A 24,555-nucleotide genomic window follows, 5' to 3' on the forward strand; every position below is an offset into this window, starting at 1 on the left:
TTGGTAAAGTGCACTAATTACTCTCTCCATTTCATTTTGTTTGTCCTGTTTGAAAAGTTAAACTTTTTAAAGGAATATCATTTATTATTTTATCTATCTTTTAAAAATGTATAAGTTTCCAAAACTATTCTTAAATAAATTTATCAAAAAATTGAATTAGTAAATTAATAGGGATATAATAGAAACATTAGTAAATTAATGACTTTTATTTTTAGAAATAGGACAATATTTTGGGATATCTCAAAATGGAATAGAAGACAAATAAAGTGGGATGGAGGAAGTATTTGTTTTTCATAGATGTATGCTGTTGCTAAATCACGTAAATCTTTGGTGTTTTCTTTTGTGCATTTGTGTCCTTTTTTTTAATTCTTGCAAAATTTCTTCTTTTTTGTTAATTGTTTCGAGAATGTTCAAAAGTTATAATATTTTCATAATTAATCTTATGTCTGCATTTGGGCTCTGCTCCTGCGCGTCCGTGTTTTTCAGTTCACGTTTTCTACCTTTTTTTTTTTTTTTCTCCTCCCTGCACGTGAACAGTAATCTCACATGGATCACTGTGTAGGGAACAAAAATTACTGTTCATCACTGTAGTATCACTGTTCACAGCACTGTTCACATACTAAAAAATATTAAAAATAGGTCTCATAGTACTATTCACACATTTAGAAATTATTTTACTGCAGTGTTTTTAGTTTTCAATTTCAGCAATAATAAGTTCAATCCAAACGGATTCTATATGGGAATTTTTTTTTTGGAGGCCTTTCTGGCCTTCCTAATACAAATTAATATCAGAGCTTTTACTTTTGCAACAACATTCTTACTAAACTTAAAATTTCGATACACCCAAATAGCTATCTCTAAGAAGGTAGACTAAAGAACAATATATCTTCTCTAGCTCAAACTGCTACACACCACCTAATGGGATCTCTCACCATAATAATTGCAAGTTTGTGACACACACACACACAACCAAGGTTGCAACACACACAAACTAGGCAAGATAAAACAAACTCGCATCACAACTTAAACCAATACACAAGCCACTTAAGTAGAATCAAAAGAGATCTTTCTTATTCTAATTATTGCAGCATTGAACACACAAGACTTAAGGTCGGAGCCCCCACCTACACCAAAACCATTTAGTACCTTGACCCAATGATATTAAAAAAAAAAAAAAAATCATAATGGAGCAAATATAATAGGTTTGTATTGCTAAGATTATATTTATATATTAGTATGTCGGCAAAGGTAACAAAAGTGCCGTCACAAAACCAAAATGAGTGCAAGAATTAGTCAAAATCCAAGTTGATAATTACAAACCCACTGACATGGACTATGGTCCTATCAAGACTAAGATGCATTCAGTTCACATATTCAAGCAATTTACTAAAACTCTGCTAGTAACTTAACTGGTGAACACCTTCTGTTTTTAGTTCAAAACCTGACTTAATTAATAAGTTGAATAATTGCTGTCTTTCATTTTCCAATAGGATTAAGGAAAAAAAAAATGGGTTCATTTTCTTTTTCTTTTCCTCCGTTTACTCAGCAACCAAACAAACGATTTTGCATTTAAAGAAGACCGGGTCTTCTCCACTGCACAGTCTTTGTCTTTCTGCAACGTCCATACAAAACGACACGTTAGGTTTAGTGCCACCAGGAATATATAGCGAGCCGGCAAGTACCAACAGCTCGAGTCGAGGTCGAGGATCAGGGTAGTCCGTCAAACTCGTCCTTATCCATTGCAAATGGCTAGTATTCTTGACAAAGTTTGGCATTATGTTCAAGTTTTTTCTTACAGGACAATGATGTTCCGACCCCAGCTGGTTGTTGGATGCTTTCAACCTGACTTGGAATTATCGATTATTGAAGAGATAAGAAAGTAGAGTTGGTGCCAATGTTATTTGGTGGCAATTATCTAGACTCTTTTTTTTTTTTTTTTTTGGTGTGTTTCTATTTTAAGAATTATAGATTGTTACCTTTTATATCAAAAATTAATTGATATAAAAAATTAATTGATATTTTGATAGGACAGTATAGAACAATTATTATAAAATATAAATAAATAAAAATATTATAAATTCAAGCTATTCGTTGTAAATATTGTTATTATTATTGTTATTATAGTAAAAAAACAAGCTTAATGAAGTTTTTCGTGTTTCTAGTTAATTTTTTTTTTTTGAAAGGTGTTTCTAGTTAATTAAAATTAATAATATATAAAAAGAGATTTGAAATAAATTTACTCAAATATGGATTTATGCCGAAAAGAATGGGTAAAATTGGACGTTAATAATAATTATGGAAAGCATATATCATGACTCGTACAAGGACCTATCCTATCTTTTTTTTTTTTTTTTGGGCATAAAATAGAGAGGATAGTAATAAGGGGGCCCAAAAGAGGCAAGTGGCAACAAAGGCGGAACCTGCCCATCTACCTCCTTACAAAAGACCCAGGAGGGAATGGAGGAGATGGGTTGGGGTCCCAAGTTAGACAAAAAGAGGCCCAATGGGCAAGGGAATGAGCCAGGTCGTTAGAGGGCCTGGGGCAAAAATTAAAAACAACATTAACAAAGCTAAGAAAAAAAAAAAAAATGCTACATGAGCATATCAGGTGGCCCCTTCTTCAAAACACATTTAGACTTAGGATCTTCTAAGTGTCATTTAAAATTTAAATGACGTGATAGTTTGTAGTACCTTATCAAACTCATAAACTAAACAGCTCTTTGATGTCCACAACTTTAATAACAACTTTTTTCACAATTTGATGAATTCTTTAACTGTGAGCGATAGATAATCACTTTCACATGAATCTATTATTTTTTCTCCATCACTCACAGTTATACATTTGAGAGTAGCAAAAATAAGCTACATAGTAAAGTAATTTTAATTTTTAATCTTAACCCAAACGCACACATATTGTCTTTGGACTTTCTCTAAAAATAAATCTTAGCAATAATTTGGTCTCTTTTTTTGAGATGGAGAGAATCATGTTCTAAATTTCTAATAGCCAGACCACCCCCTTCACCTGATTACAATTAGAGTGTGGGCTTGGCCCACTCGTATGAGTTGGCCATTTGATGATGGATCAAGCAACACTGGAAAGGCCTGAAACTAGGCAACATATGCTTTCCCTGTGAAACTTGAGTTGCTTGCTGGTGACATAGGTGATAGGAGCCATAAGATTGAATGAACTCGGCTTGCTAGGCAAGTAACACAACAGCATGTAGTGAAGTCCTTAAATTTTACTGGGCTTAAAGGTCCACTGAAGTTTAATTCTACCATTATTTTCATTGGGCTTGGAGGCCTAATGTCTTTTGGTACCATAAGTAATGATATCAAGCTTGGGACTAATTGTTTAAAGCCTGTACAAAATTGCTGCCATCATGAATATGTTAACTAAGACATCTTAAACTTGCAAGAAATTAGCTCAATTTTTATCATTGTTAATGAGTAACGTTACTTTCACTTCATTTTCACAACAAAACTTAGATGACAATTTGTTTCTAGTTCCAAATTGGGTCTGCCACAAACATTACTTTTTTCACTTACTACTAATATTTTGCCACTTAAAATTTGTTATGAAAATGTTATTCTTATCTTTACTCATTTTCAATAGGAAAAATAACTTTTTATATCCTATAGTTTAGGGATATACAAAATTAAACCCTAAGGTTTCAAAACGTTACACATTAAACCCTATCAAAGACAAATTAAACATTAGTTCATTTAAGTGGAGTGACATTGTGTTTGAGGTTAGCTATGATTTGAGAGTTTAATTTGATAAACTATAGAGTTAAATTTACCACACTCCTAAATTATAGGATTTAAAATGTAATTTTCTTTTTTTAATTTTATTATCTAGGAACTTTATACTTCATCTATCCCATTTTATTTGTCCATTATATATTTGAGAGGTTTTAAAACATTGTTCATTTTGAAAAGTCAACCAGCACAATTTTAATAATTTCCCTGAAATGTTTTATATTTTCATAAAAAAGATTTTTTATTTATTTATATTTTTATTTTTATGGGTAGATAGTATGGGAGGAGAAAGTGAGGTTCAAACTGTATAAATGTGGCGCAAAAAAAAAAAAAAAAAAGAAACAAAAATTGCTATTACCCTATTACCACTAATGTGTCACATAAAATCTATTACTTTTCTATTCAAATATGTTAAAAACGAGCTTGACCTCTTATGAATTTAAGGGATTTTAATATATTATTATTATTTTTTACTAGTTTTTTCTTTGAGAATTGAAACTTTTTAGAATATAGATACAATTTTCTTTCAGATTGATTTGGAGGGAAAAAAAAAAAAATTCCCCTAACCCAATTACTTGTTTGAGTAACCATATCGGTTTCAATAAAAAAAGAAAAAGAAAAAAGAAATGACTAACCATATGTATTTCTAATAATAAGCTGCTTATTTAGATGACTAAATGAGTTATATAATTTAAAATACGTAGATAGTCATACAGTCACTTTGCAAAGTCAATAAAGGCAAGTGTAACTAATTTACTAATAGAGGGTATTGCGCTAATATTAACAAAATTATATCATTTTTTTTTTTTGAGAAAGAAAAATTATATCATTTTATTTATCATGATTGGTGGTGTTTTTTCTTAAAACCACTATGAGGATACCCAGTGATAGATAAGTTCATTTGTCTAAAATATGATGTAAATCTTAAAGTTTAAAGTTCAATCTATTATTACTATAAAATAAATAAAATATTCAATCCACTACACTATCTGTTCATAAAATTTATGGATGGTCTTATGTACACGTCATCTGTTTGTTTCAATATTAATTTTTTTAAATGAATTATTTTCCACATTATTTTTCTATATTTGGTAACACTTTAAAATTAGTTAAAAATTTATCTCTTAATTTCTCTTTTTAGCTTCATTTAACATGAAGTCATCTTTGAGAAATTTAAATGATATTTTTTTAAACTTTTTTTTACTACTTATATATTGAAAAATGTGCAAAAATAATTTCAAATGAGATTTTCAAAAACCAAAATCTGGCCGTTCCATAATAATAAATAAATATAAAAAAAGGTAAACTATGTTTTTGGTCCCTATCTTATATACCATATTTCAATTTGATCTTTAACGTTTCAATTGTCTTAATTTAGTCCTTATACTTTCAATATCGTGTCAATTTAGTCCCTACCGTTATTTTTTGAATGAAAATTAATGACGTGTCTAATGACTAAAAAAAAAAAAATAAGCTTCCACTGATGTAAGAATAAATTAAAATTTTATTTTAACAGTTTACCATATCAGTAGTTTTTATCTAAAATATAATAATAAATACTAAATTGACACCGCATTGAAAACAATTAGAGTTCAAATACTTGTTTACTCTAAAAAAATTTTTAGATTTACACGGATCCAAATGGTACGAACCGATCACCAATGATGCCACGTCTAAAATACGCGTAGGTGTAGATTAGCGAGGTACTATAAAGTTGTATAACAGTCACCTCCCTTGTCGTTTTTTCAAATCCTCACTCTTCTCTCTGTCTCGTTGAACATGGCGACCATTGCAACACAACCCTCAACATTTCACACTCCGAACCCTCGTTCAGCCGCTTCTCTCAACCCAGCTTTCTCAACAGCCATAGCTTTCCCTTCAAAGCTTTCTGGGTTTCTCTCAAAACCTCTCAACTATGAACCAAGGTCAAGGAGGAGTACGGCGGTGTTGGTCTCTGAAAGAAACGTGGACGAGAATATCGCTGGCTCTGCATTTTCATCTAATGGCTCTAATCCTTCCTCGTCCCGATCAAAGTTTGTACAATAAAAAAATTACACTTTTTGCTTTGATATCAATTTTTTTTTTAATCTTTTAGTTTTTTCGTTGTGGTTGCATGTGTTTGAATGTGATTGGTCATCTGGGTTTTGATTGTTTTTGTTGAATTTTTCTTGTTTTGGTTTGTGGGTCATTCATTTTCGGTAATCTCTATGTATTAATGATGTCAATTGGTTATGTGGTTGTGGTATATGTGTGATTGTTCAATTAGATTGTGCTGATTTCTATTGAATTTTGCTAAATTTGATATATTTTTCATTATTTTGTATTAAATTTGATATCTTTGCCATTATTTTCCATTAAATATGTGGTCAAAATTTGAAAATATGTATATATTTAATGTGTTGGCTCTGTAATTATGTTTTGGATTTTGCTTTCCTTTGGTGGGTCGTGCTCTTTTTTTTTTTTTTTTTTTTTTTTTTTTTAATAATAAAATTTTTATAATCCAAGAATAATCTTTCTATGTATAAGGAGCGGCACTATCAAATTCATGAACAATAAGAAAGATATGATTTTCACTATCTTTTACTATAGTGTGGTACAAATGTAGCATTATTACATTTTACCTCATAAATAATGGATTTATCTTTTGTGTGTGTGTGTTTTTTTCCCTCTTTGATAGATTCAAAATGTAAAGGTTTCTATCACCTTACATAGGAAGCTTTTCACTTCTTTTAATCTTTTGCTCTCTATAGAAGTTATATGATTTACAATGTGATTACTCATGTTCTGGGTGAAATGGAATCATTAGGTAGTTAAGTTCTGCTTGTTTGTGGTACACTTGAATTGGTCTCCTTACTTAATTACACTACTGCGTTCTGTTCTTGATCCAGGGTGAGACGGCACACAATTTCAGTGTTTGTTGGAGATGAAAGTGGAATGATAAATCGGATTGCAGGGGTCTTTGCAAGGAGGGGATATAACATTGAGTCCCTTGCTGTTGGTCTGAACAGGGACAAAGCACTTTTCACAATAGTCGTGTGTGGAACTGAAAGTGTGCTACAACAAGTTGTGGAGCAGCTTCAGAAGCTTGTGAATGTTATAAAGGTTAAAACTTAGCTCTTGAATTTAATTTTGCACTTTGTCTTTTAGCTAAGCTCTTGCCCAAATGGCAGCTCTTCCCCTTTTAAAAGCAATGTGGACGGGATCAGGGCCAGCCCTAGGCTTAGGCCAATTAGGCCATTGCCTAGGGCCCCCTTACTAGAAAAGCCCCCAAATTTGGGGCAAATTTTTATTTATTTATTTTTTATATATAAATATTTTTGGAAGATCTTAAAACATTTTAATTTACATTTTTTTTCACTGTTAAAAAGGCTCAAAGAATTTAAGTAATGTTAGAATTAAGTAATGTTAGAGATAGAGATAAGACAAATTTAAATAAATAGGTCTTATAAATAGACTTGTTACTAATCACAAGTAATTCAAATAGGAAAATGTTAAAAATACTATAAATTTTACTACATAACTTTCATTTATTTAATTATTTGTATACAAAATAAAAATTTTACTTTAACCTAATCTAAGTGTATATGTATGCGAAACTCTCTTCTAGAGACTTAAATCTCGACCATTGCCCTCTACACCCTACAAGAACTTATACTTGTGGAGTAATCACTGCATCAAGGGTATATGGTAGTCTTCATAACTTTTATAATTTGATATGACAAAGAATATGATAGGTAGATTTTAACAAACTATTGAATGCATTTTTGAATGAATATTTGTAATTGTTGATATATCTTTGTAATTCTCATATTGTAAATTTTATAATATTTCTAGTATTTTTGTAAGTCTCATGTCATTGATTACATTCATTACAACACCAGTTTGTAGTAAAATTTGTTATAACTTTAGCATTTTCTAAAAAAAAAAAAAAATCATATTAAAAATTAAAAAGAATGAATTTAAAAAAAAAATTATAATATAAAATGCTAGTTAAATATTATTTAAGTGATAACATAAAGGCCACCTTTGAAGACTTCACCTTAGGCCTTCGAAATGCTTGGGCCGGCCTTGGACAGGATTTCATGGGTTTAAGCACCTGGGTGTTTGTAATTACCCATAAAAAATCATTATCTCTAGAATAATGTATAGATTTAAGATTATCCTTTAGAATTATGTGTAAAACTGGCTTCCTGATATGTAAAATCATGTTTGGCACAATCAAACCCTAAGAGTTGTCAATGTTTTCTGTCAAATGGAAGATTTGTGAATTGATTCAATCTAGAGGTTTGGAAATTAGGAATCTGGTCATGTTTAACCAGGCATTGATGTGGGAATGGCTAAGGCTTAAATGGGTGGGGAAGAGGAGCAGGGTTGTTTCAAATGTGGCTAATGGGAAATATGGGGTTAGCTTATGACAAAAAAGAAGGCAGGGTTGGGAAACTCTTCTAGGTTCAATAGATTTGAGGTGGGTGACAACACTAGCAATAAGTTTTGGCATGATTATAGTGTGGGGAGTAGGTCTAGAAGGAGGCATTTTCAGAATTATTTTGAATTTCTTGGAATAAAGAGGTTTCAGTGGAAGATTACATGAAGTCATCTATTGGAAATCTTCATTGGGATGTCATTTTTATTAGAGCAATGAACAATTGGGAGTTAGAGTCTTTAGTCTCTTTTCTAGACACTCTCTACTCTACCAAGTGGGGAAGAGTGGAGGGGATACATTGTGTTAGTACTATTCAAAACACTCTGTATTTGAGTTGAAGACTTTCTGTAAGTCTTAAACTCTAATGGAGGTTGTCTTTTCCTTGGAAAGGCATTTGGAAGACCAATGTCTCAACTAGAGTGGCGTTTTTAGTTGGACAATGGCATTGGGAGGAAAATCATAATGATGGTTAATTTGAGGTATCGCCTGATTATTGTAGTAGATTGGTGTTATGTGCAAGGAAAATGGAGAAACTACTGATCTTGAACTCCTCCATTGTTCTGTTTCTAGACAGTTATGTGCTATGGTTTACGTTCATTTGAATTCAGTGGGTCATGCCAAGAAGTGTGGTTGAGTTATTGGCTTCTTGGAAAGGAAAGTGGTTGACATCATAATGTATAGACATGGAATGCAATCCCTTTATGTTTTATGAGGTGCATTCGGTGAGAAAGAAGCACTCATAGCTTTTCAGGGTGTGAGAAATCAATCTTTGAGGTAAAGCTTGTGTTCTTGAGGACTTTATATTATTGGATGACCTCCACATAAAATTTTTTCTTTTTTAAAATTTACTTGAATTTATTGATTTTTATAGTTTTAATTGATAATCTTTGGTGTATTTCTTGTATATACCCTGTGTATATGGGTTGTGCCCCTTTTACACTTTTCTAAAAAATTCCTTATGAAAAAAAAGGTAGCTCTTGACTTATTTGTGTTATCTGTTTTTTCCCCATCTTTTATTACTTTACTTTTTTGGTCTTTCAGATTATTACCTGTATCAAATCCCAAAATTCTTAATTTGTGGCTTTTGATTTGATAATCAGGTCGAAGATATATCAAATGAGCCACAAGTAGAACGTGAGCTAATGCTCATAAAAGTCAATGCAAATCCGGAGTACCGTGCTGAGGTAGTTACATAGTAATTATCTAAATGCTGAACATTGAGAGTTTTCTTGAATCTATAGAAGTTTTATGCGTTTAATTTTTACCATTTTCTTTGATAACAAAACCTTGTTACTTGGTTGATCTTCAGATTATGTGGTTAGTGGACACTTTCAGATCAAGGATTGTGGATATCTCAGAACACTTTCTAACAATTGAGGTGAAGATTGGCGTTATTCTACTCTTCCTTTTTATATCATATATTATCTATACATTGTCTGAGCAGTCAAAAACTTGAACTCTTACATTGTTTGACATTTATAATTTTCTGTGCTTGTGTGTGATAGAGAGTGCATATCAGTGTGGTTATTGGTTAGTAGGCTTTGTTTAAAACTTGGAAAATCATAACTTTAACATTTAAAGTTTGAATATTGTTAACAAATTGGAACTGGTGGGGAAGTTCTTGGGCTGCAGCTCGTTAAATGATCCTCTCTATGGAATCTTGGAAGTTGTGCTTCATGATTTGGGAAAAGTTCATTAAATCACATCCAGGACAGCTTTTATTGTCGGTAGTGCACATCAACTTAGCAAATGAAACCTTGAGGTATTTTGTCACTGGATACGCAATAATATTACAATTGAATGTTTGCAAAATTTTAAACTTGGCATGATGTGATGGGAGCGTAATTCTGTATCTTTGATCTTGATCTCATTCTATTGGACTCATGATGCTTTCTGGATGCATACTTTTTTGTGCGTAACTTGTTTGAGGTTTTTAGTGGAGGTAGACAATGTCAATTGTGTGTGCATCTTTTTGGATCTAATTAAATCTCATATTTAATTGAGCATCTGTATACAGTTTTGCTTATTTTCATTGCTGTTATAAGGTCCTTAATACAAATTATTTATTCTGAATGTTACAAAGGTAACTGGAGATCCAGGGAAGATGGTTGCTATGCAAAGGAACTTAAGCAAGTTTGGAATCAAAGAAATCGCCAGAACTGGAAAGGTTCAGAACTTCCCTTGAAAGTCATTGTTCTTTTCTCTATTCTTATGAAACATTGGTTTTTTATTATTTGAACATGCATTCCATGTCTTAATTTTTGAAACTGTTCCACTTAGTAGATTGCATTAAGAAGGGAAAGAATGGGTGCATCTGCTCCATTTTGGCGATTCTCAGCAGCTTCATATCCAGATCTTGAAGTAACAATGCCTACCCGTGGTCCTCTTGAACATGCAGAACTCAATGGTGGAAATGACATATCTGCAGGGGTATGAGCTTGTCTAAGCTTTACCTTTTTTATTTTTTGTTGTTGCGGGGGAAGAGGGGTAGTACCTAAGAAAGAATAATTTTGGTATTTACCTATTTGTTGTTTGGGGTATGGTGTATGATGTTAGCTTGAACACTTTGCATAGATAATTTTTAAAATCTGACATTGGTACAAAATTGTAATAATTAGAGTTTGAGATTGGACTTTATGATTTGATTTGTGGTAAGTAGTGGTTCTAAGCATTATTTTTTATTGCCCTGTTATTGGCTGTATATTTATTATCCTTAATAGAGACTATCGTAATTGATTTATAAATATATCTTTACATTTGACTTGTTAAGCACACTGTATAGTGTACAATTTTTTTTTTCTTTCTATATTTATGTCTCTGCATGAAGGTCTTGACACTTTTTTATAATATTTGTACATCCAAACCATAGTCTCGACACATTTATCATGGCATCGCTACTAAAGAAATTAATTATTTGTCCTATTATTCTGAATTTATTCCTTTTCCTGCTCCTTTCTGTTTACTTATTAACTCCTCCCATCCCATAATGAGTGGCTCAATTCATATTTGCACAAATTTTAACAAAAACAATCAAGACTAACTCAAACTTTTAAATAAAAATTTCCTAAATTGCTGATAAAAAAGAAGTAATTTTTTTTACATGTTAGGATGTAGCCTAGTGGTTGGAGGCTTGGGATGAGCTATACATGGTTCTGGCAGGTGGGATTGGGTATCTATGGTTTACTCCGTAGAGGTGGATCCAAGGGTCCTTTCCTTGATGAGGTTCCACATTGTCAAAAAAAGAAGTAATTTTTTACTATTGCATGTAGACATATTTAATGGGCAAGCAAAATGCAATGAGTCACTAATTATGGGAAGGAGGGAATATATATCATTTTGAATTTTTATTCAGTATCTCATATGTTTTTTTTCTTCATGAAGGGTGATGTTTATCCTGTGGAGACATCTGATGGATTTGCATTCAATCAAGTTCTTGATGCTCACTGGGGTGTTCTCAATGATGAAGATGTAAGATAATTTATAGATAGTTATGATCCTTTTCTTTTCTTTTCTTCATCTTCTTCTTGGAATCGTAGTCCAACTTGGGTAATACTTGTTTGTGTTATCCATTTTTATTGTTTATTTTGGAAGTTAAAATGTAATAGTTGATTTCTTAATTAAAGGCTATTAATTTTAGTTTTGAGTGATATTTGCCACCTTAGTTTAGTTCTTGAGAAATGAAGAATGGGCCAGTTGGGGAACTCAGTTAATCACGGTTGCGTAGTCTTGCTTGAATTAATTAGTTGAGTTGAACGCATGGTAAAGCTGCTATGGACCACTTCACTTTTAACTGCTGCACAGCATTCTAGAGCCATCAAATTTGTTCTTGGGCTCCCATAGAATTCCTAAGAAAATATGATTATGGCACTTCTTGGTATGAAATATGCATTTGATTGCATTGTATTACACCTTTTCATGCCTGCGAAAGACAAGATTTCTCCCAAGCATTCTGGTACCTTCTGGATGAATCTAGCTGCTGATGCTTGTGGGATGTTTTGTAGATGACATTGTCAACTTTGAATTTGATTTTTATTTATGTATTACAACAAGTAAACTATCAAATTGTTGCTTGAGTTCCTTTACCTTTGTCTTTCTAAGGAACCCTGATTGCAATGGGTAGCTTGCTATGTGTACTATCTAACTTGAAGAAACGCCAAGTTGAGTCTAATTGATTCTAGTTGGAAGCTCATACATAATCAGATACAATATTTGGCATCTTAGTCAACAACCTTGGTTGCTAAGAAGCTCGTGATATCATAATTTGAGTTTGAAAGGTTTATGAGCTTTTTCAGGAATTTACAGTGAGGCTTAGTGGAACACTGTTGTCTACAAGTTTTGACTTTAGTTTTGAGTGTTTATTCATACTTGTATTTGATGTCAAAGGGCTATATATTGCATACAGTTTTTGCCTATTGCTTATGACTGAGACTTAGCCATGTGACAATCTGTCAGTTGGTGATGTTGAAATAAAGTGGTTACTAGCATTAGTAGTTTTATGTCATGCAAATTAATTACGGGGCTGTTTTCAGACAAATGGACTACGATCGCACACCTTATCCTTGCTTGTAAATGACTTTCCTGGAGTTCTCAACATTGTTACTGGGGTTTTTGCTCGAAGGGGCTATAACATTCAGGTAATTTGCTTCTTTTTCTTACCTTTTTTCTTGTAAAATTAATAATGCTTTTGTTTGCAAGGTTTCCTCATTTGCTCGCTCACTTTCCTTTATTTCTTCATATTAGAGTTTGGCTGTCGGACGTGCTGAAGTTGAGGGGCTCTCTCGCATTACAACTGTTGTTCCCGGAACAGATGAATCAATTAGCAAGTTGGTGCTGCAACTTAATAAGCTAGTAGATCTTCATGAGGTGGGGATACTCAACTATGAGGAAGGATGCATTGCATTAAATATGTAAATACTTATGTAATATGGCATAGTTTTAACATACATGGAAGGATTGCATGTAATGCCACAGTTTCCCAAGGCTTTGACTACTAAGCGCAAACTAATTGCTACTAAAACCCAATAACCTAATAAAGCACATATACTATATAAACTTAGGTATGCTGCATATATTTGATGATGTGGGACCTATCCACGATCTTCTGAGGAAGAGAACTTGCCCTTGCCTAGCTATGGCGATTTAAAAGTTTCACCATTACCTTCTAGATCCCAAGTTAAAGTATGCATATATGTCTTAGATGAGGTTAATTTTCTGTAGGTTCCTGTTCTTTTTACTTGTATGATAACAATGGCCAATCATAGTGGATCACTCTATATCTGACAAATTCCAGTTGGAACCTTTGTCCTGATGCTTTTGTGGTTCTTGCTGGTCTTGTTATCTTGGTAATTTGGACTAGCTGTGAGGAGGTCTCCTTGAAGGATTCATAAATTTCGGCCTTTCTAAACTCTTATGGCGTGATTCCTTCAATGTCCAATTTCTAACTAATGCTGCCTTCAGGTTCATGATATTACCAACTTGCCATTTGCTGAGCGCGAATTGATGTTGATAAAGATTGCTGTCAATGCTACTGCTCGACGGGATGTACTTGACATTGCCAACATTTTTAGGGCCAAAGCTGTTGATGTGTCTGATCACACAGTAACCCTTGAGGTAATTTTTATAATTCCTACAGAGATTTCCATTCAAGTTTTATTTTATTGTATCTCTTGACCATATATGTTGATGCCATCAAGAATTTGATGAGAGACTGTGAGATTTTTTTGTTGAGCAAGAGTCGCACTAAAGACCTTGCAAGTTGCATGCTAATTAGGATAGAGTTAAGAGGTGGGGTTGTTCACTCTTTGCATTAGTCCATGTCTGTAGCTCGTTAGTTCCAAGTAGGGAGGTAATTGGTCAAAATTCAGAGTCCACACTTATGCCCTACAGATTGTTTAAAAAAGAGTAATCTGCAACTGTTGTAGAGATGTAATGACAAAGAAGTCTCTCTTCTAATTTTTTTTTTTAAATATATAATTTTTGATTTAGTTATTCTCTAAGGGCCTCCAAACAACACTCAATGCTCAGATGCATGTGCAGAGATCCGATAGAAAGCATAGCTATCCTATCACTCTTAGCTGCAATGGCTTTTTTTTTTTTTTTTTTTTAATAATTCTTTTAAAGGATAAGTAGAAAAGGTCCAAATTAAAAATGAGACGAAAATACAGTGTTTGTCCCTAGACTTTACTAGGTGAGCACTATTAGTCCTTGGAAGTCTTAAAAATGATTGCTGTTGGTCCTTTTGTTAACTACCGGTAATCTGTTTACCTATGTGACTAACAAAACATTGACAGACATGTCATTTTTCAAGTGATGTGGCACCATTTTTAATATTAAAAATTATCATCCTCCTCCACGTCACAAATCACATGACCCGTTTATTAACCCAAATCAAACCCATTTTTCCCCAAACCAAAATCAAACCCGCCCACTTCCTCCCCAATCTGGACATCCAGCTATCACACACATAAATGTCAACCCAGGCCCTACCATTTCAGACGAGTACAAGACAACAAAAGTCTGATCTGTGTAACTCACCATCCTCTTGTCGTGCACATCATTTAAACATTGTAGTTCTTATGTCAACCAAATCCGAAAGAGAAAAAAAATAAAAAATAAAAAGAAGTCAAAGAACTAAGAACCACTTGGGTATTTTTCGTTAGATCTTACCTTGCATTTCTAAGAAGAATCACAATCAGGATATGAAGTTACAAGCTTAAGTTGTAAATGCCTCTGCAGATAATTTTTGTTGAAAAGTAAAACAATTTAACAAACAAATCAATAAAATCATCTCCATTGAAACAAAAAACAAAAACCTCTCCCCCTTATCCATATCCTTTTTCCACCAACCTCTGTACCTCACTAAATCAAATTTAATTAAATTCCAGTTATTCCCTTCTCTAGAAACCCAATTCATAGTTGGGTTTTTCGTATATGTGTGACAGTCGGAGGGGGAGGATTTGCTATCTCTCCAGCCAGAGATTTCTCAGAGGTCCAGATTTGGACGAGCCGCTGCCAGAGTGTGGAGAGGGTTGGTGGGTTTGATTTTGGATTCGGGAGAAATTGGGTTTAATTTTGGTTAATAAATGGGTCATGTGTTTCATGACATGTAACAGAAAGACCGACAAGGCTCGTTTTTAAAACTTTAGAGACTAATAGGCTCATTTGAAACTTTAGGGACCAAAAGCGCTTAGTTGGTAAATTTCAGGAACTAACACTGTATTTTTGCCTAAAAATAATTTATTAATACTGGCCAAACCCACCTCGCCATATATTGGTCAAATTTGTCAGCCAATTCCCAAGGACCCTGAAGAAAGGCTAGAAATTTATCTTTTTTAGAGTCCAATCCACCCTCAAATTGGAAGGTATAAATATGACAAGGGTCCGGTTAGTGGGTGCTCTTAGGACATTTTTTAATGGACTATTTTAGGAAAGTTTTGATACCATGTTCATGGGAAATATAAAAAGCTATCAAAATAATTAGTTGATTTTCTCTTTTCCCATAAAAGTTTCTAAAAGTATTTCCTATCCTTAGGCCATCTGGTAACTTTTCCCAAATGATAATATTTGCACACTCTTTAATCTTTATGTACCATTTTCCCTGGTTAATCCAGTTAGCAATTATGTGAAATATTCTTCAAGGCTATCATAGATTTTTTCCTTGGATAAGTATGCAATCATTAATTAACACTTGCCAGATCCACCTCTACTTGTATTGGTCAGATCTGTCTGTCAATGCCCAAGGATCCTGAAGAAAGGCAAGAAATTTATCTTTGTTAGTGTCCAATCCATGTTCAGATTGGAAGGTATAAATATAATAATGTTTGCATACACTTTCTGTGCCATTTTCCCCGGATAATGCAATTAGCAATAACATGCATTAATCATTATTCTTCAAGACTATCATAATTCTTTTCTTTGGCTAAATATGCTATCATTAATCCAAAATGAGAATTATTTGATTTACTGCATAAATTATTATTGTTGAAAAGCAATACAAGAAGAAGAAAGGAAATGCAGAACAAGAAAAACAGAGTAAAGGAAGAAGAATTTGATAAATGGAATTCTAGTTCTTAATTGCATCGATCCTGGTTACAGACCCCAATATGTATTCAATAACCATGTCCGCAGAGTGTGGAATTACCCTAACAAACTCTTAACACAAACACATCAGATACTGACACATGTATAGACTGATTAGATGCTGACACATGGACTTGCATCAATAACTAACTCCACTCCTCACACCTAACTTAAGCTACCTGCAGTTTAGCCAACTGTCACAGCTCTACTACAGGTCGTTTATCAGAAGCTTTATCATATGCCTTTACAATTGTTACTAGCATGACATGTCTTGCAGTTCCCTACTCTTCTTTTTCTATACTTGTCTGCATGTCAGATGAATCTAGTGGCCGTTTTGAAGATTTAATACATAATAAATGTGATTGCGACAAAGAAAATGGATGTTAGTTTTAAAAAGGTGTTATTGGAGTTTATCTTCCTGCTGTTAATATAAAATGAATATTCTACTTTTTTATTTTTTATTTTTTATAGGCCCTTTTTACTGTTGAAACTAATAAAATTTGCTTCTGGTACTTGAATATTAGCTTACGGGGGATTTGGACAAGATGGTTGCGCTGCAGAGATTATTAGAGCCCTATGGCATTTGTGAGGTTTGTCTTCCAATCTTTAAACTTTAGGTGTATTCTAGAATTTTCTAGGGGATCGAAATTTGACTTTGTTATCTGAGCCAGTTGTTCTGTCGTAAGTGGCCAAGATCGATTCCTTTACAACATCTATTGAAAGTGTTTGTTCCAAAAATTCTGATTTCACTTGGATCCACTTGAGGTCATTAATTTTATCAACTGGAAATGAATTTTCAGTTGTAGTTTCAGTGGGATTTTCTATGTATTTTGGCGAGTGTTATGATTTTCTTTTGTATCCTTAAAATGTGCCTTCATGCAATGTGACAAATTTATACTGATTTTTTTGATGTTTCTTCCTCTTCTTCGTAGGTGGCGCGAACTGGGCGGATAGCACTTGTCCGGGAGTCAGGTGTGGATTCCAAGCACCTTCGTGGATATTCATTTCCATTATAATTTGAGGACTTGGGAAAGCATCTCTGGCAGTGTTGGAGAAACTTGAGTGAATTATCCATCTGCGCATTCAGTCTCTGTATATATTTGTCTGACCAAGGAAAGGGTAAAATGGAAAGAAGTTGGAGCCAAAGGAATTCAGCCTCAAGGTACTAGTGTTAAGCTTGTGTGTATTGGATTAATATGTTTTAATTTTTTTTGTGGGGGTTTGTGGCTGTTTGTTCTTATATATGTCATGTCAGACTGTCAATTTTGCTTTGCAACAGAAAATTTTGTAAGAGAACAGGCCAGAATTTCATGTTAGGTCTCTTGTACATGATTGTTTTGATTTTTTTCTTTCACTCTACCATGGTTGGTCTGTCCCAAAAAAAATCTGATTTTTTTTTTTTTTTTGATGAGAAAAAAACACCAAATTTTATTTGCTTTCATGGTAGATAATTGGTTTTTTCATCTATGATACTTTTAGAAGCAAGCCTTTCTGTTTAAGGATGCTTCTCCAGGCACAGATGTTCTACTGTTGTTAACAACAATTAGTCTAGAGACAATTTTTTCAGTCTTTTTCATAATTCTTGAGTTGGCATGGTGTGATTGGTGTTAATAAATGTGGTTTCAGCTGTGGACTCATGTAAAAATGATATTGCTCTGATCACAAATCATCCTTATTTAGAAAATTAGATATAAAAGAAACTTGATACTTCCAATGTAAAAGTATCATGGTTGAAAGACTGAGCGCTTGTTCTAAAATTTAACATTTGCTGAGGAAACATATTTCTAGTTCACACGGTAACAAAACACTACCGTGCAAAACTTTTGAAAGTATAAGGTGCATACTTTTACAGGTGATAGCATTCCAAGGACCTATAGCTTTAGGGGAATGAAGATGTAAATGAAGTTACTCGCGAGCAACTACAACAACTTGTTTTCCAACATTGCGGCCTGTGAAGAGTCCAACGAGAGCTGCCGGTCCACTCTCAAGGCCTTCAGCTATGTCCTCCACATATATAACCTTCCCTTCTTTGATGTAATGTAGAACCAACTCCAAAAACTTTGGATAAAGGTGATCGTAATCGGGAACCAGGAATCCTTCCTTGCGGATCCATTTCACTATCAGTTGCAATAAATTGTGCACACCTTCAGGAGAGTCAAGGTTGTATTGTGCGATCCCACATACAGAAGTGCGGCCACCAATCCTCATGTTTAGTAGCACCGAATCAAGCATCTTACCCCCAACATTCTCGAAGTAGATATCAATACCTTGAGGGAAGTACCTGACAAAACAATGCAGCATATATATAGGCCATAGAATCAGACTGGAAAAATTGAAATAGAAGAACAAAAATTAAAACCTTCATATATTCCTAACCAAATAAGATTCAATGCATTGTATATGACTATTAGTCCATACAAATTGGTGGCCTTTAGCTCACTGTCAATCTCATAACTCTGATTAAGCGTGCTTTTGTTTCACCTTTTAGAAGCTGAAACATACTTTTTGAAATCAAAGAAATGAAATGTGTGTTTGGTAAGATTTTAAAAGTTGTTTTTTCTAAAAAGCTGCGTTTTGAAATGTGAAGGAAGAGCGATTTAATAGTGGACAGCTCTCAGAAACTTTTGTAAAAACCAATGCGCGTTTCATAAATATTACCGTTAGAGGCAGTGTTCAATTACCAAATTGTCCAAATATTTTATTGAAAATCGAATTTTACCCTTTGATAAATCAAAGGATAACACCTCTTTGGAGCTCACTTTACGCCAGATTCCTCACACCCAAATATGTCATTTATATTTTTTACTCAATATTTACAATGGCTAACAACAAAATAATTTTAGATCTTTTTTCTCTCAAACATCTCTAAACTCAATCTCAATCAAAATTCAAACTCAAATCAAAATTCAAACTCAAATCACAATTTCAAAATTAATCAAACCGGGGAAAAAAAAAAAAAATAAGACAACACAAATCTGGCCCATTTGAGTTGCGGTGTGGTAGGGGGACAAGCAATGGTTGGGAAGAGGACAGGCATGCGCGAACATCTGCCGGTGATCTTTGTGTGTGTAACTGTTTGAGAGTGAGAGAGAGAGAGCTTTTGGTACTCAGATGTTCTAGAGTGGATAATGGTAGAAAAGAAAAGTAAAAGTAAAAGTGAAGATAGAGAGTTACATGCGTGGAGGAGAAAAAAAGAGAAAAAAAAAAAAAAAAAAAAAAAAAAAAGAAATGTGTGGATGCAAAAAAAACTAAAAAGATGGGGAAAAATAAAATAAAAAATAAAAAATTAAAATTGAGAAATACTACTGCAATATTTTTACAATAAATCTTAAATGATGAGTTATTACTAGTTAATATTGATGAGAAAAAATTAATTTAAATGGTGTGTTAAAATTAAAATCCCTTATATACTTACTCAAAAATTGATTTTTGAGTAAGTATATGAAGTAGTTGATTTAAGTATGAAGTAAACTCTTATATATATATATATATATATATATTGTCATTTTTGGTAATTTACCTCTCAAACTGCCACTTTTATAAGTGCTAGTCAAACACTCAGTTTTTTCAAAAAACAGTTTTTACTAAACATTTAGGTGATGTTTGGATGAAGAGAGTTTTGAGTGATATCATCCTGTTTTCATAGCTCATGATCTAAAACTGGTGGGGCCCACGAAAGAGCACTTGTTTGGACTCCATGACTCATGATCCGTGACTCAGTTTCCATCACTCAATTATCTGATTTTTGAGTTATGAGTTATGGAAATTGAAAACACATTTTAGCTATTTTCAGTTTCCATAACTCATAACTCAATGGCATTTTTGTAATTAAACACACATGGAGGGTCCCACAGCTGCACCTTTTGACCTTTGACTTTCTTTTTTTTTATTCCTTTCTTCTCCTGGGTTTGGTCTTTTTTTTTTTTTTTTTTTTTTTTTTTCACTAGTTCGGTTTTCAGTTCTTCTCTTTTTTTTCTTTATTTCTTTATTTTTTTTTTTTCACTAGTTCGGTCTTTAATTCTTCTTCTTCTTTTTTCTTTTTTTTTCCTTCTTCTTTCACTAGGTTTGGGTTTCTGGGTTTTTTTTTTTTTTTTTTTTCTCACTGGGTTCGGTGAGTTTGGGTACTGGGGGTTGAAGGAAAAAAAAATGTAAAAGTTGCACAAGATATAGGTAAGGGGCCCACAAATAGTTGAAAAATATTGAGTGATGACAAGTGAGTGATGGTGCCAAACGGGATGGGGTGTTTTAAGTAATGAGTGATGAGAACTGAGTGATGAGTGATGGATGATGAAAACTGAGTAATAAGTGATCATTTTTTTTTAAACCAAACAAGGCCTTAACTTTTATAAAAAGCCCAGTTTCATATCATACTTTTTAAAACATCCATTTTTTCAAAAAACACAATATCAAAAAGCTAAACCAAACTCATCCTAAAGTTTAGACAATGGTGCTTTATGTTCTGCTTGGAAGATGTATTCACTGACCTTTTCAAAGCTGCATTCAAGTCAGGCTCTTCTTTATAATTGAAAGCGTGATCAAACTGAAACTTGTTCCTCAGTAAATCAACCTAAAGTTACAAAGTAAAAACAAATCTGGTTAATGAGGTTGTGCACTCTGGTAAGACAATCAATATCTAATTTGATGCAGACAGGAGTTTTGTGTCTTCAAACAAACATTACTCAATTGTATAATGTCCATATTTGCAAATTTATGACATTAAACATATATATTTGTCCAAATTGGGTGTGTCTGCATCTAGTAATATATTGTAAAACTAATATAGGAACCAAAAAATCTTGGATTACTTTTTGAAAAAAATGGAAATTGATTTATTTGTAATAATAAGAATGCTACAATTAGAATACTCATGAAGAAAGAACCGTAATAAATGCGAATAAAAGACATCTTTCACCTGGTAGGGAAGGGTTTGAACCAAGATTTCTAGATGGGTGGAGTAGGGTATTAGCATATCTACCAAATAATTTAAATGTGGGAATCCTAAAAAATCAATTGCTTGGACTTCATGTTGTTTATTTTAAAAGGAGTTGTGAAATTCAACCTGTGGTGCATACTAGATTTGAGGGCAGAAAAGGATAACAATCTTGTTGCTTTTCTTTCAGAACCAGGCACATTATATTATAAAGAATATCCACTCATATTTCTTTTTTACCTTCAACACTAAACAATCATTAATCACTCCAAAACAATTTGCAGTCACAGGATGGTAACTACCCCACAGCATTATAGAATTGACACTTAGAGAACTCATAAGTAGTGACCCACCTTTTCTTTGCTTCCAGCACTCCTAACAACATAGCAACCCAACAGCTTTGCAAACTGCTCAACAAGCTGACCAACTGCTCCAGCAGCCGCTGAAACTAAGACGTACTCTCCTTTCTTAGGAGAGCAAACCTCATAAAATCCAATATACGCAGTCATTCCAGGCATACCTACATACAATGGATGCATTGCACAACTTTGGGAATCAAATAGGACATATACTTAGAAAGCATACTAGCAATATGTGAATTAAACTTTGTTAGAATTGCTGTAGGATGGCACAACTCCTGGCTAGATTTCCAACAAGTAATTTCGACTGGTTAAGCCAACAATGTAACTAAGATATTAATTATTAGTACTGTTAAACCTATGTACACATCACTAGTTGGAATGGGTTAGTTCTATTTTCAGAAAATATATATATTCAATAGAAATAAATTAAAATTAGTTTTTGACAACTAACTGATCAGCATCTGAATAAAATGAGGGTAGTACATTGGAATGTAAATCAAAGTCAAGAAATATCTTATATATTCCATATTTTTTTTTTTTTTTTTTTTTTTTTTTTTTTTTTTTTATTTATGATCATAGTCCTTATGATCATATATATCATCATAATTTGCAACTTTCACCATAGTAGTATTTTCAAGGATAGGAAGCAGAAGCAGCTTACCAAGAATTCCAGTATAGTAGGATAGAGGCAGATCAGTGTGTTCAATTTAGTCAGTGGGTCTTTGGTTGTTGTAATGAGACTATATTCTTCCCACCCGGTTTTTCCCCTAACCAAGTCACCTTCCTTGAAGTTTGGATTCCCAGAATCCAAAACTTTTGCCACTCCATATCCTCTAATTGGCTGCTTGGTTTCAAGTCAAAATCATCAATCCAAGTACTCAATATCGCCACAAGACGAATCGTTAAACCCCACAATCATTAATTGTTAAGACAAAATCCTAACATTTTAATGAATGGTAGCATCTTCAGCACCTTTTGAAATCTGTCCTTTGACTTAGTTTTGTTTTCCAAAAGAAAAAATGACTGACAAGCGAATATTAGGATGCAAGTTAAAACATTTTAGACCATAACTTCCAAATTATATAAATTTCTTCATATAATATGCACAAAAAGAATAGTTGAAAAAGTTCATGCAAAAGGCCCTGATACAGTCTCTTTAACATTTTGATGGTTAAACCTCACATGAAAGATGTCAAAAGAGTGACAAAACTAAAGTAAAATGAGGAACTGGGTCAGAATGATCACTCACCAAACCAGGCTTGAAGGAAAAAAAAGAAGGAAGATTCAAACCAGTTAAGAACCTTTACTTGTCCTGTCATGCGGGCTCGCTGGGAGGGATCACAGGACAAGTAAAGGTTCTTAACTAAAACAGCATTGGAATCTTCAGGGACCTTGAATTTTATGGTACTGGTAGTGGTCACGCACATGTCTGATTCTTTGGGAAAGCCAGTCAGAGTCTCTCAAAATCACCTGCTTGTTCCTCACTTCCTCTGCAAGACTTGCCATTGTTAAACTCTCTTCTATGAATGTAAGTATGCAAGAACTTCACCTAGAGGTCTAGTTTTTGTGTATTCTAGTCTTATATATAGCAGGAGTACTGTAATATAGGAGTTTGAGTAAGAAGCGATGAAACTGATGAATAAGAGTGAACAATGTCAGAAGGGTTGAAAAAGCTGGCTGTGGTATCTTACTATCTATTTGGCATTGCTTAGCATAAACGACCAAGGCTTATGCCTCTCAGCTGATGCTGCCTCATTACATATCTATTTGGCAACTCTATGAGCTCTCATTGTAAGTTTGTAAACTACAAGCTATGTACATGTACTGGTTGGAAAATCTTACCACGTGGTTTGCCTAGCTGATGCACAGGTAGAGAATTAGTTCATAACAACTATTATCAACTAGTTGCAAACTTAGGCGATATCTGAGAAAATGTAATATAATTATTTAATAATAATATAATGTAAAATTTGTAGATTAATTTAAAAGAATTTTTATTTTTATTAGTTTTCTATAATAGAAAATATAATGTATTTTGTGTTCAATAACAATACAAAATGAGATATAAATATATATATATATATATATATGTAAAATGTAATTTAATATACAGATTTAAATTACATAATTATAATATTATTTTATATAAATAGAGAAGACATTATCTAAAAGGATTTTTTTAAGGGACAAAACTTATGTATAGTACCTTAGGTGTTGTTTTTTAGTTTTCCTTTTAAGATTTTGCTATGTGGCCACTTAATTAAAGAAAAAATATACTTCTATCCTATGAGAAAAAAACCACATAACAAAATCTTAAAGGAAGAACCTAAGGAATAACACTTAAGTACTGTATCTAAATCTTGCAATTTTTTAAATATACCATAATTAGTTCACTAATTTGAAAATATTTAAAAATATTAAAAAAAATGCATACCTACATTCTATGGAACATGTGAAACATGTTACATTAAGTTTACATTATTATATAAATTTTTAATTGTAGCATTTGTTTTTCTTTATAAATATAAGTATAATGCCTATATATTTGAAACTTCAATTTTATGATTTGGTACGAGGGAATCTATATTACTCCTGGTATCCAGATTCTTAGGAATGTGATTCCTTGAAATCTGGATACCTAGAAATGTAGCTATTTCTATGTTTGATTTTATTAAGAATCTCTTAAAATTCTTAGAAATGTGAGATGATAATGTTTGGTTTATTCCTAGAAATTTTAAATGAGTTATTTAATTTTCCCATTCTATCCTTAGATTTGAATGTGAACTACCAAGTCTTTTTTTTTTTAAAAAAATTTCCTCTAAATAAATAATGAAAAACAAAATATAAACTATTAATTATGGCAAATTCATTAAAAATGTAGTCTAACATTTTAAAATGACAAATACAATACAAAAATAACTACTTAAATTCTCAACTGCTCCATTCTTAATAATTATTTTTTAAAAGAGTTTAATCAATAATAAAATGAGCTGACAACGTTT

The 24,555-nt window shown here is 32.8% G+C and overlaps 1 protein-coding gene and 1 pseudogene across 2 annotated transcripts; one reads left to right on the forward strand and one right to left on the reverse strand.

The window, feature by feature from the left end:
- Positions 1–5,492: 5,492 nt before the first annotated feature.
- Positions 5,493–17,612, forward strand: LOC115963991 (acetolactate synthase small subunit 2, chloroplastic). Of its 2 annotated transcripts, XM_031083271.1 has the most exons (12): positions 5,493–5,792; positions 6,648–6,861; positions 9,283–9,366; positions 9,492–9,560; positions 10,266–10,349; positions 10,466–10,612; positions 11,564–11,650; positions 12,712–12,816; positions 12,923–13,045; positions 13,640–13,792; positions 16,786–16,851; positions 17,194–17,612. In XM_031083271.1, exons 1-12 carry the CDS (start codon positions 5,539–5,541, stop codon positions 17,275–17,277), a joined length of 1,470 nt encoding a protein of 489 aa, XP_030939131.1. In that variant the 5' UTR covers positions 5,493–5,538; the 3' UTR covers positions 17,278–17,612. The 2 variants fall into 2 exon arrangements, with proteins under 2 accessions (XP_030939131.1, XP_030939132.1); XM_031083272.1 differs by lacking the exon at positions 17,194–17,612 and having other exon boundaries at positions 16,765–16,848.
- Positions 17,613–18,103: 491 nt separating this feature from the next.
- LOC115962717 lies at positions 18,104–23,059 on the reverse strand (annotated as a pseudogene).
- Between the last annotated feature and the right edge of the window lie 1,496 nt (positions 23,060–24,555).

The sequence above is a fragment of the Quercus lobata genome, chromosome 10 (genome assembly GCF_001633185.2).
Source record: "Quercus lobata isolate SW786 chromosome 10, ValleyOak3.0 Primary Assembly, whole genome shotgun sequence".
Lineage (NCBI taxonomy): Eukaryota > Viridiplantae > Streptophyta > Magnoliopsida > Fagales > Fagaceae > Quercus > Quercus lobata.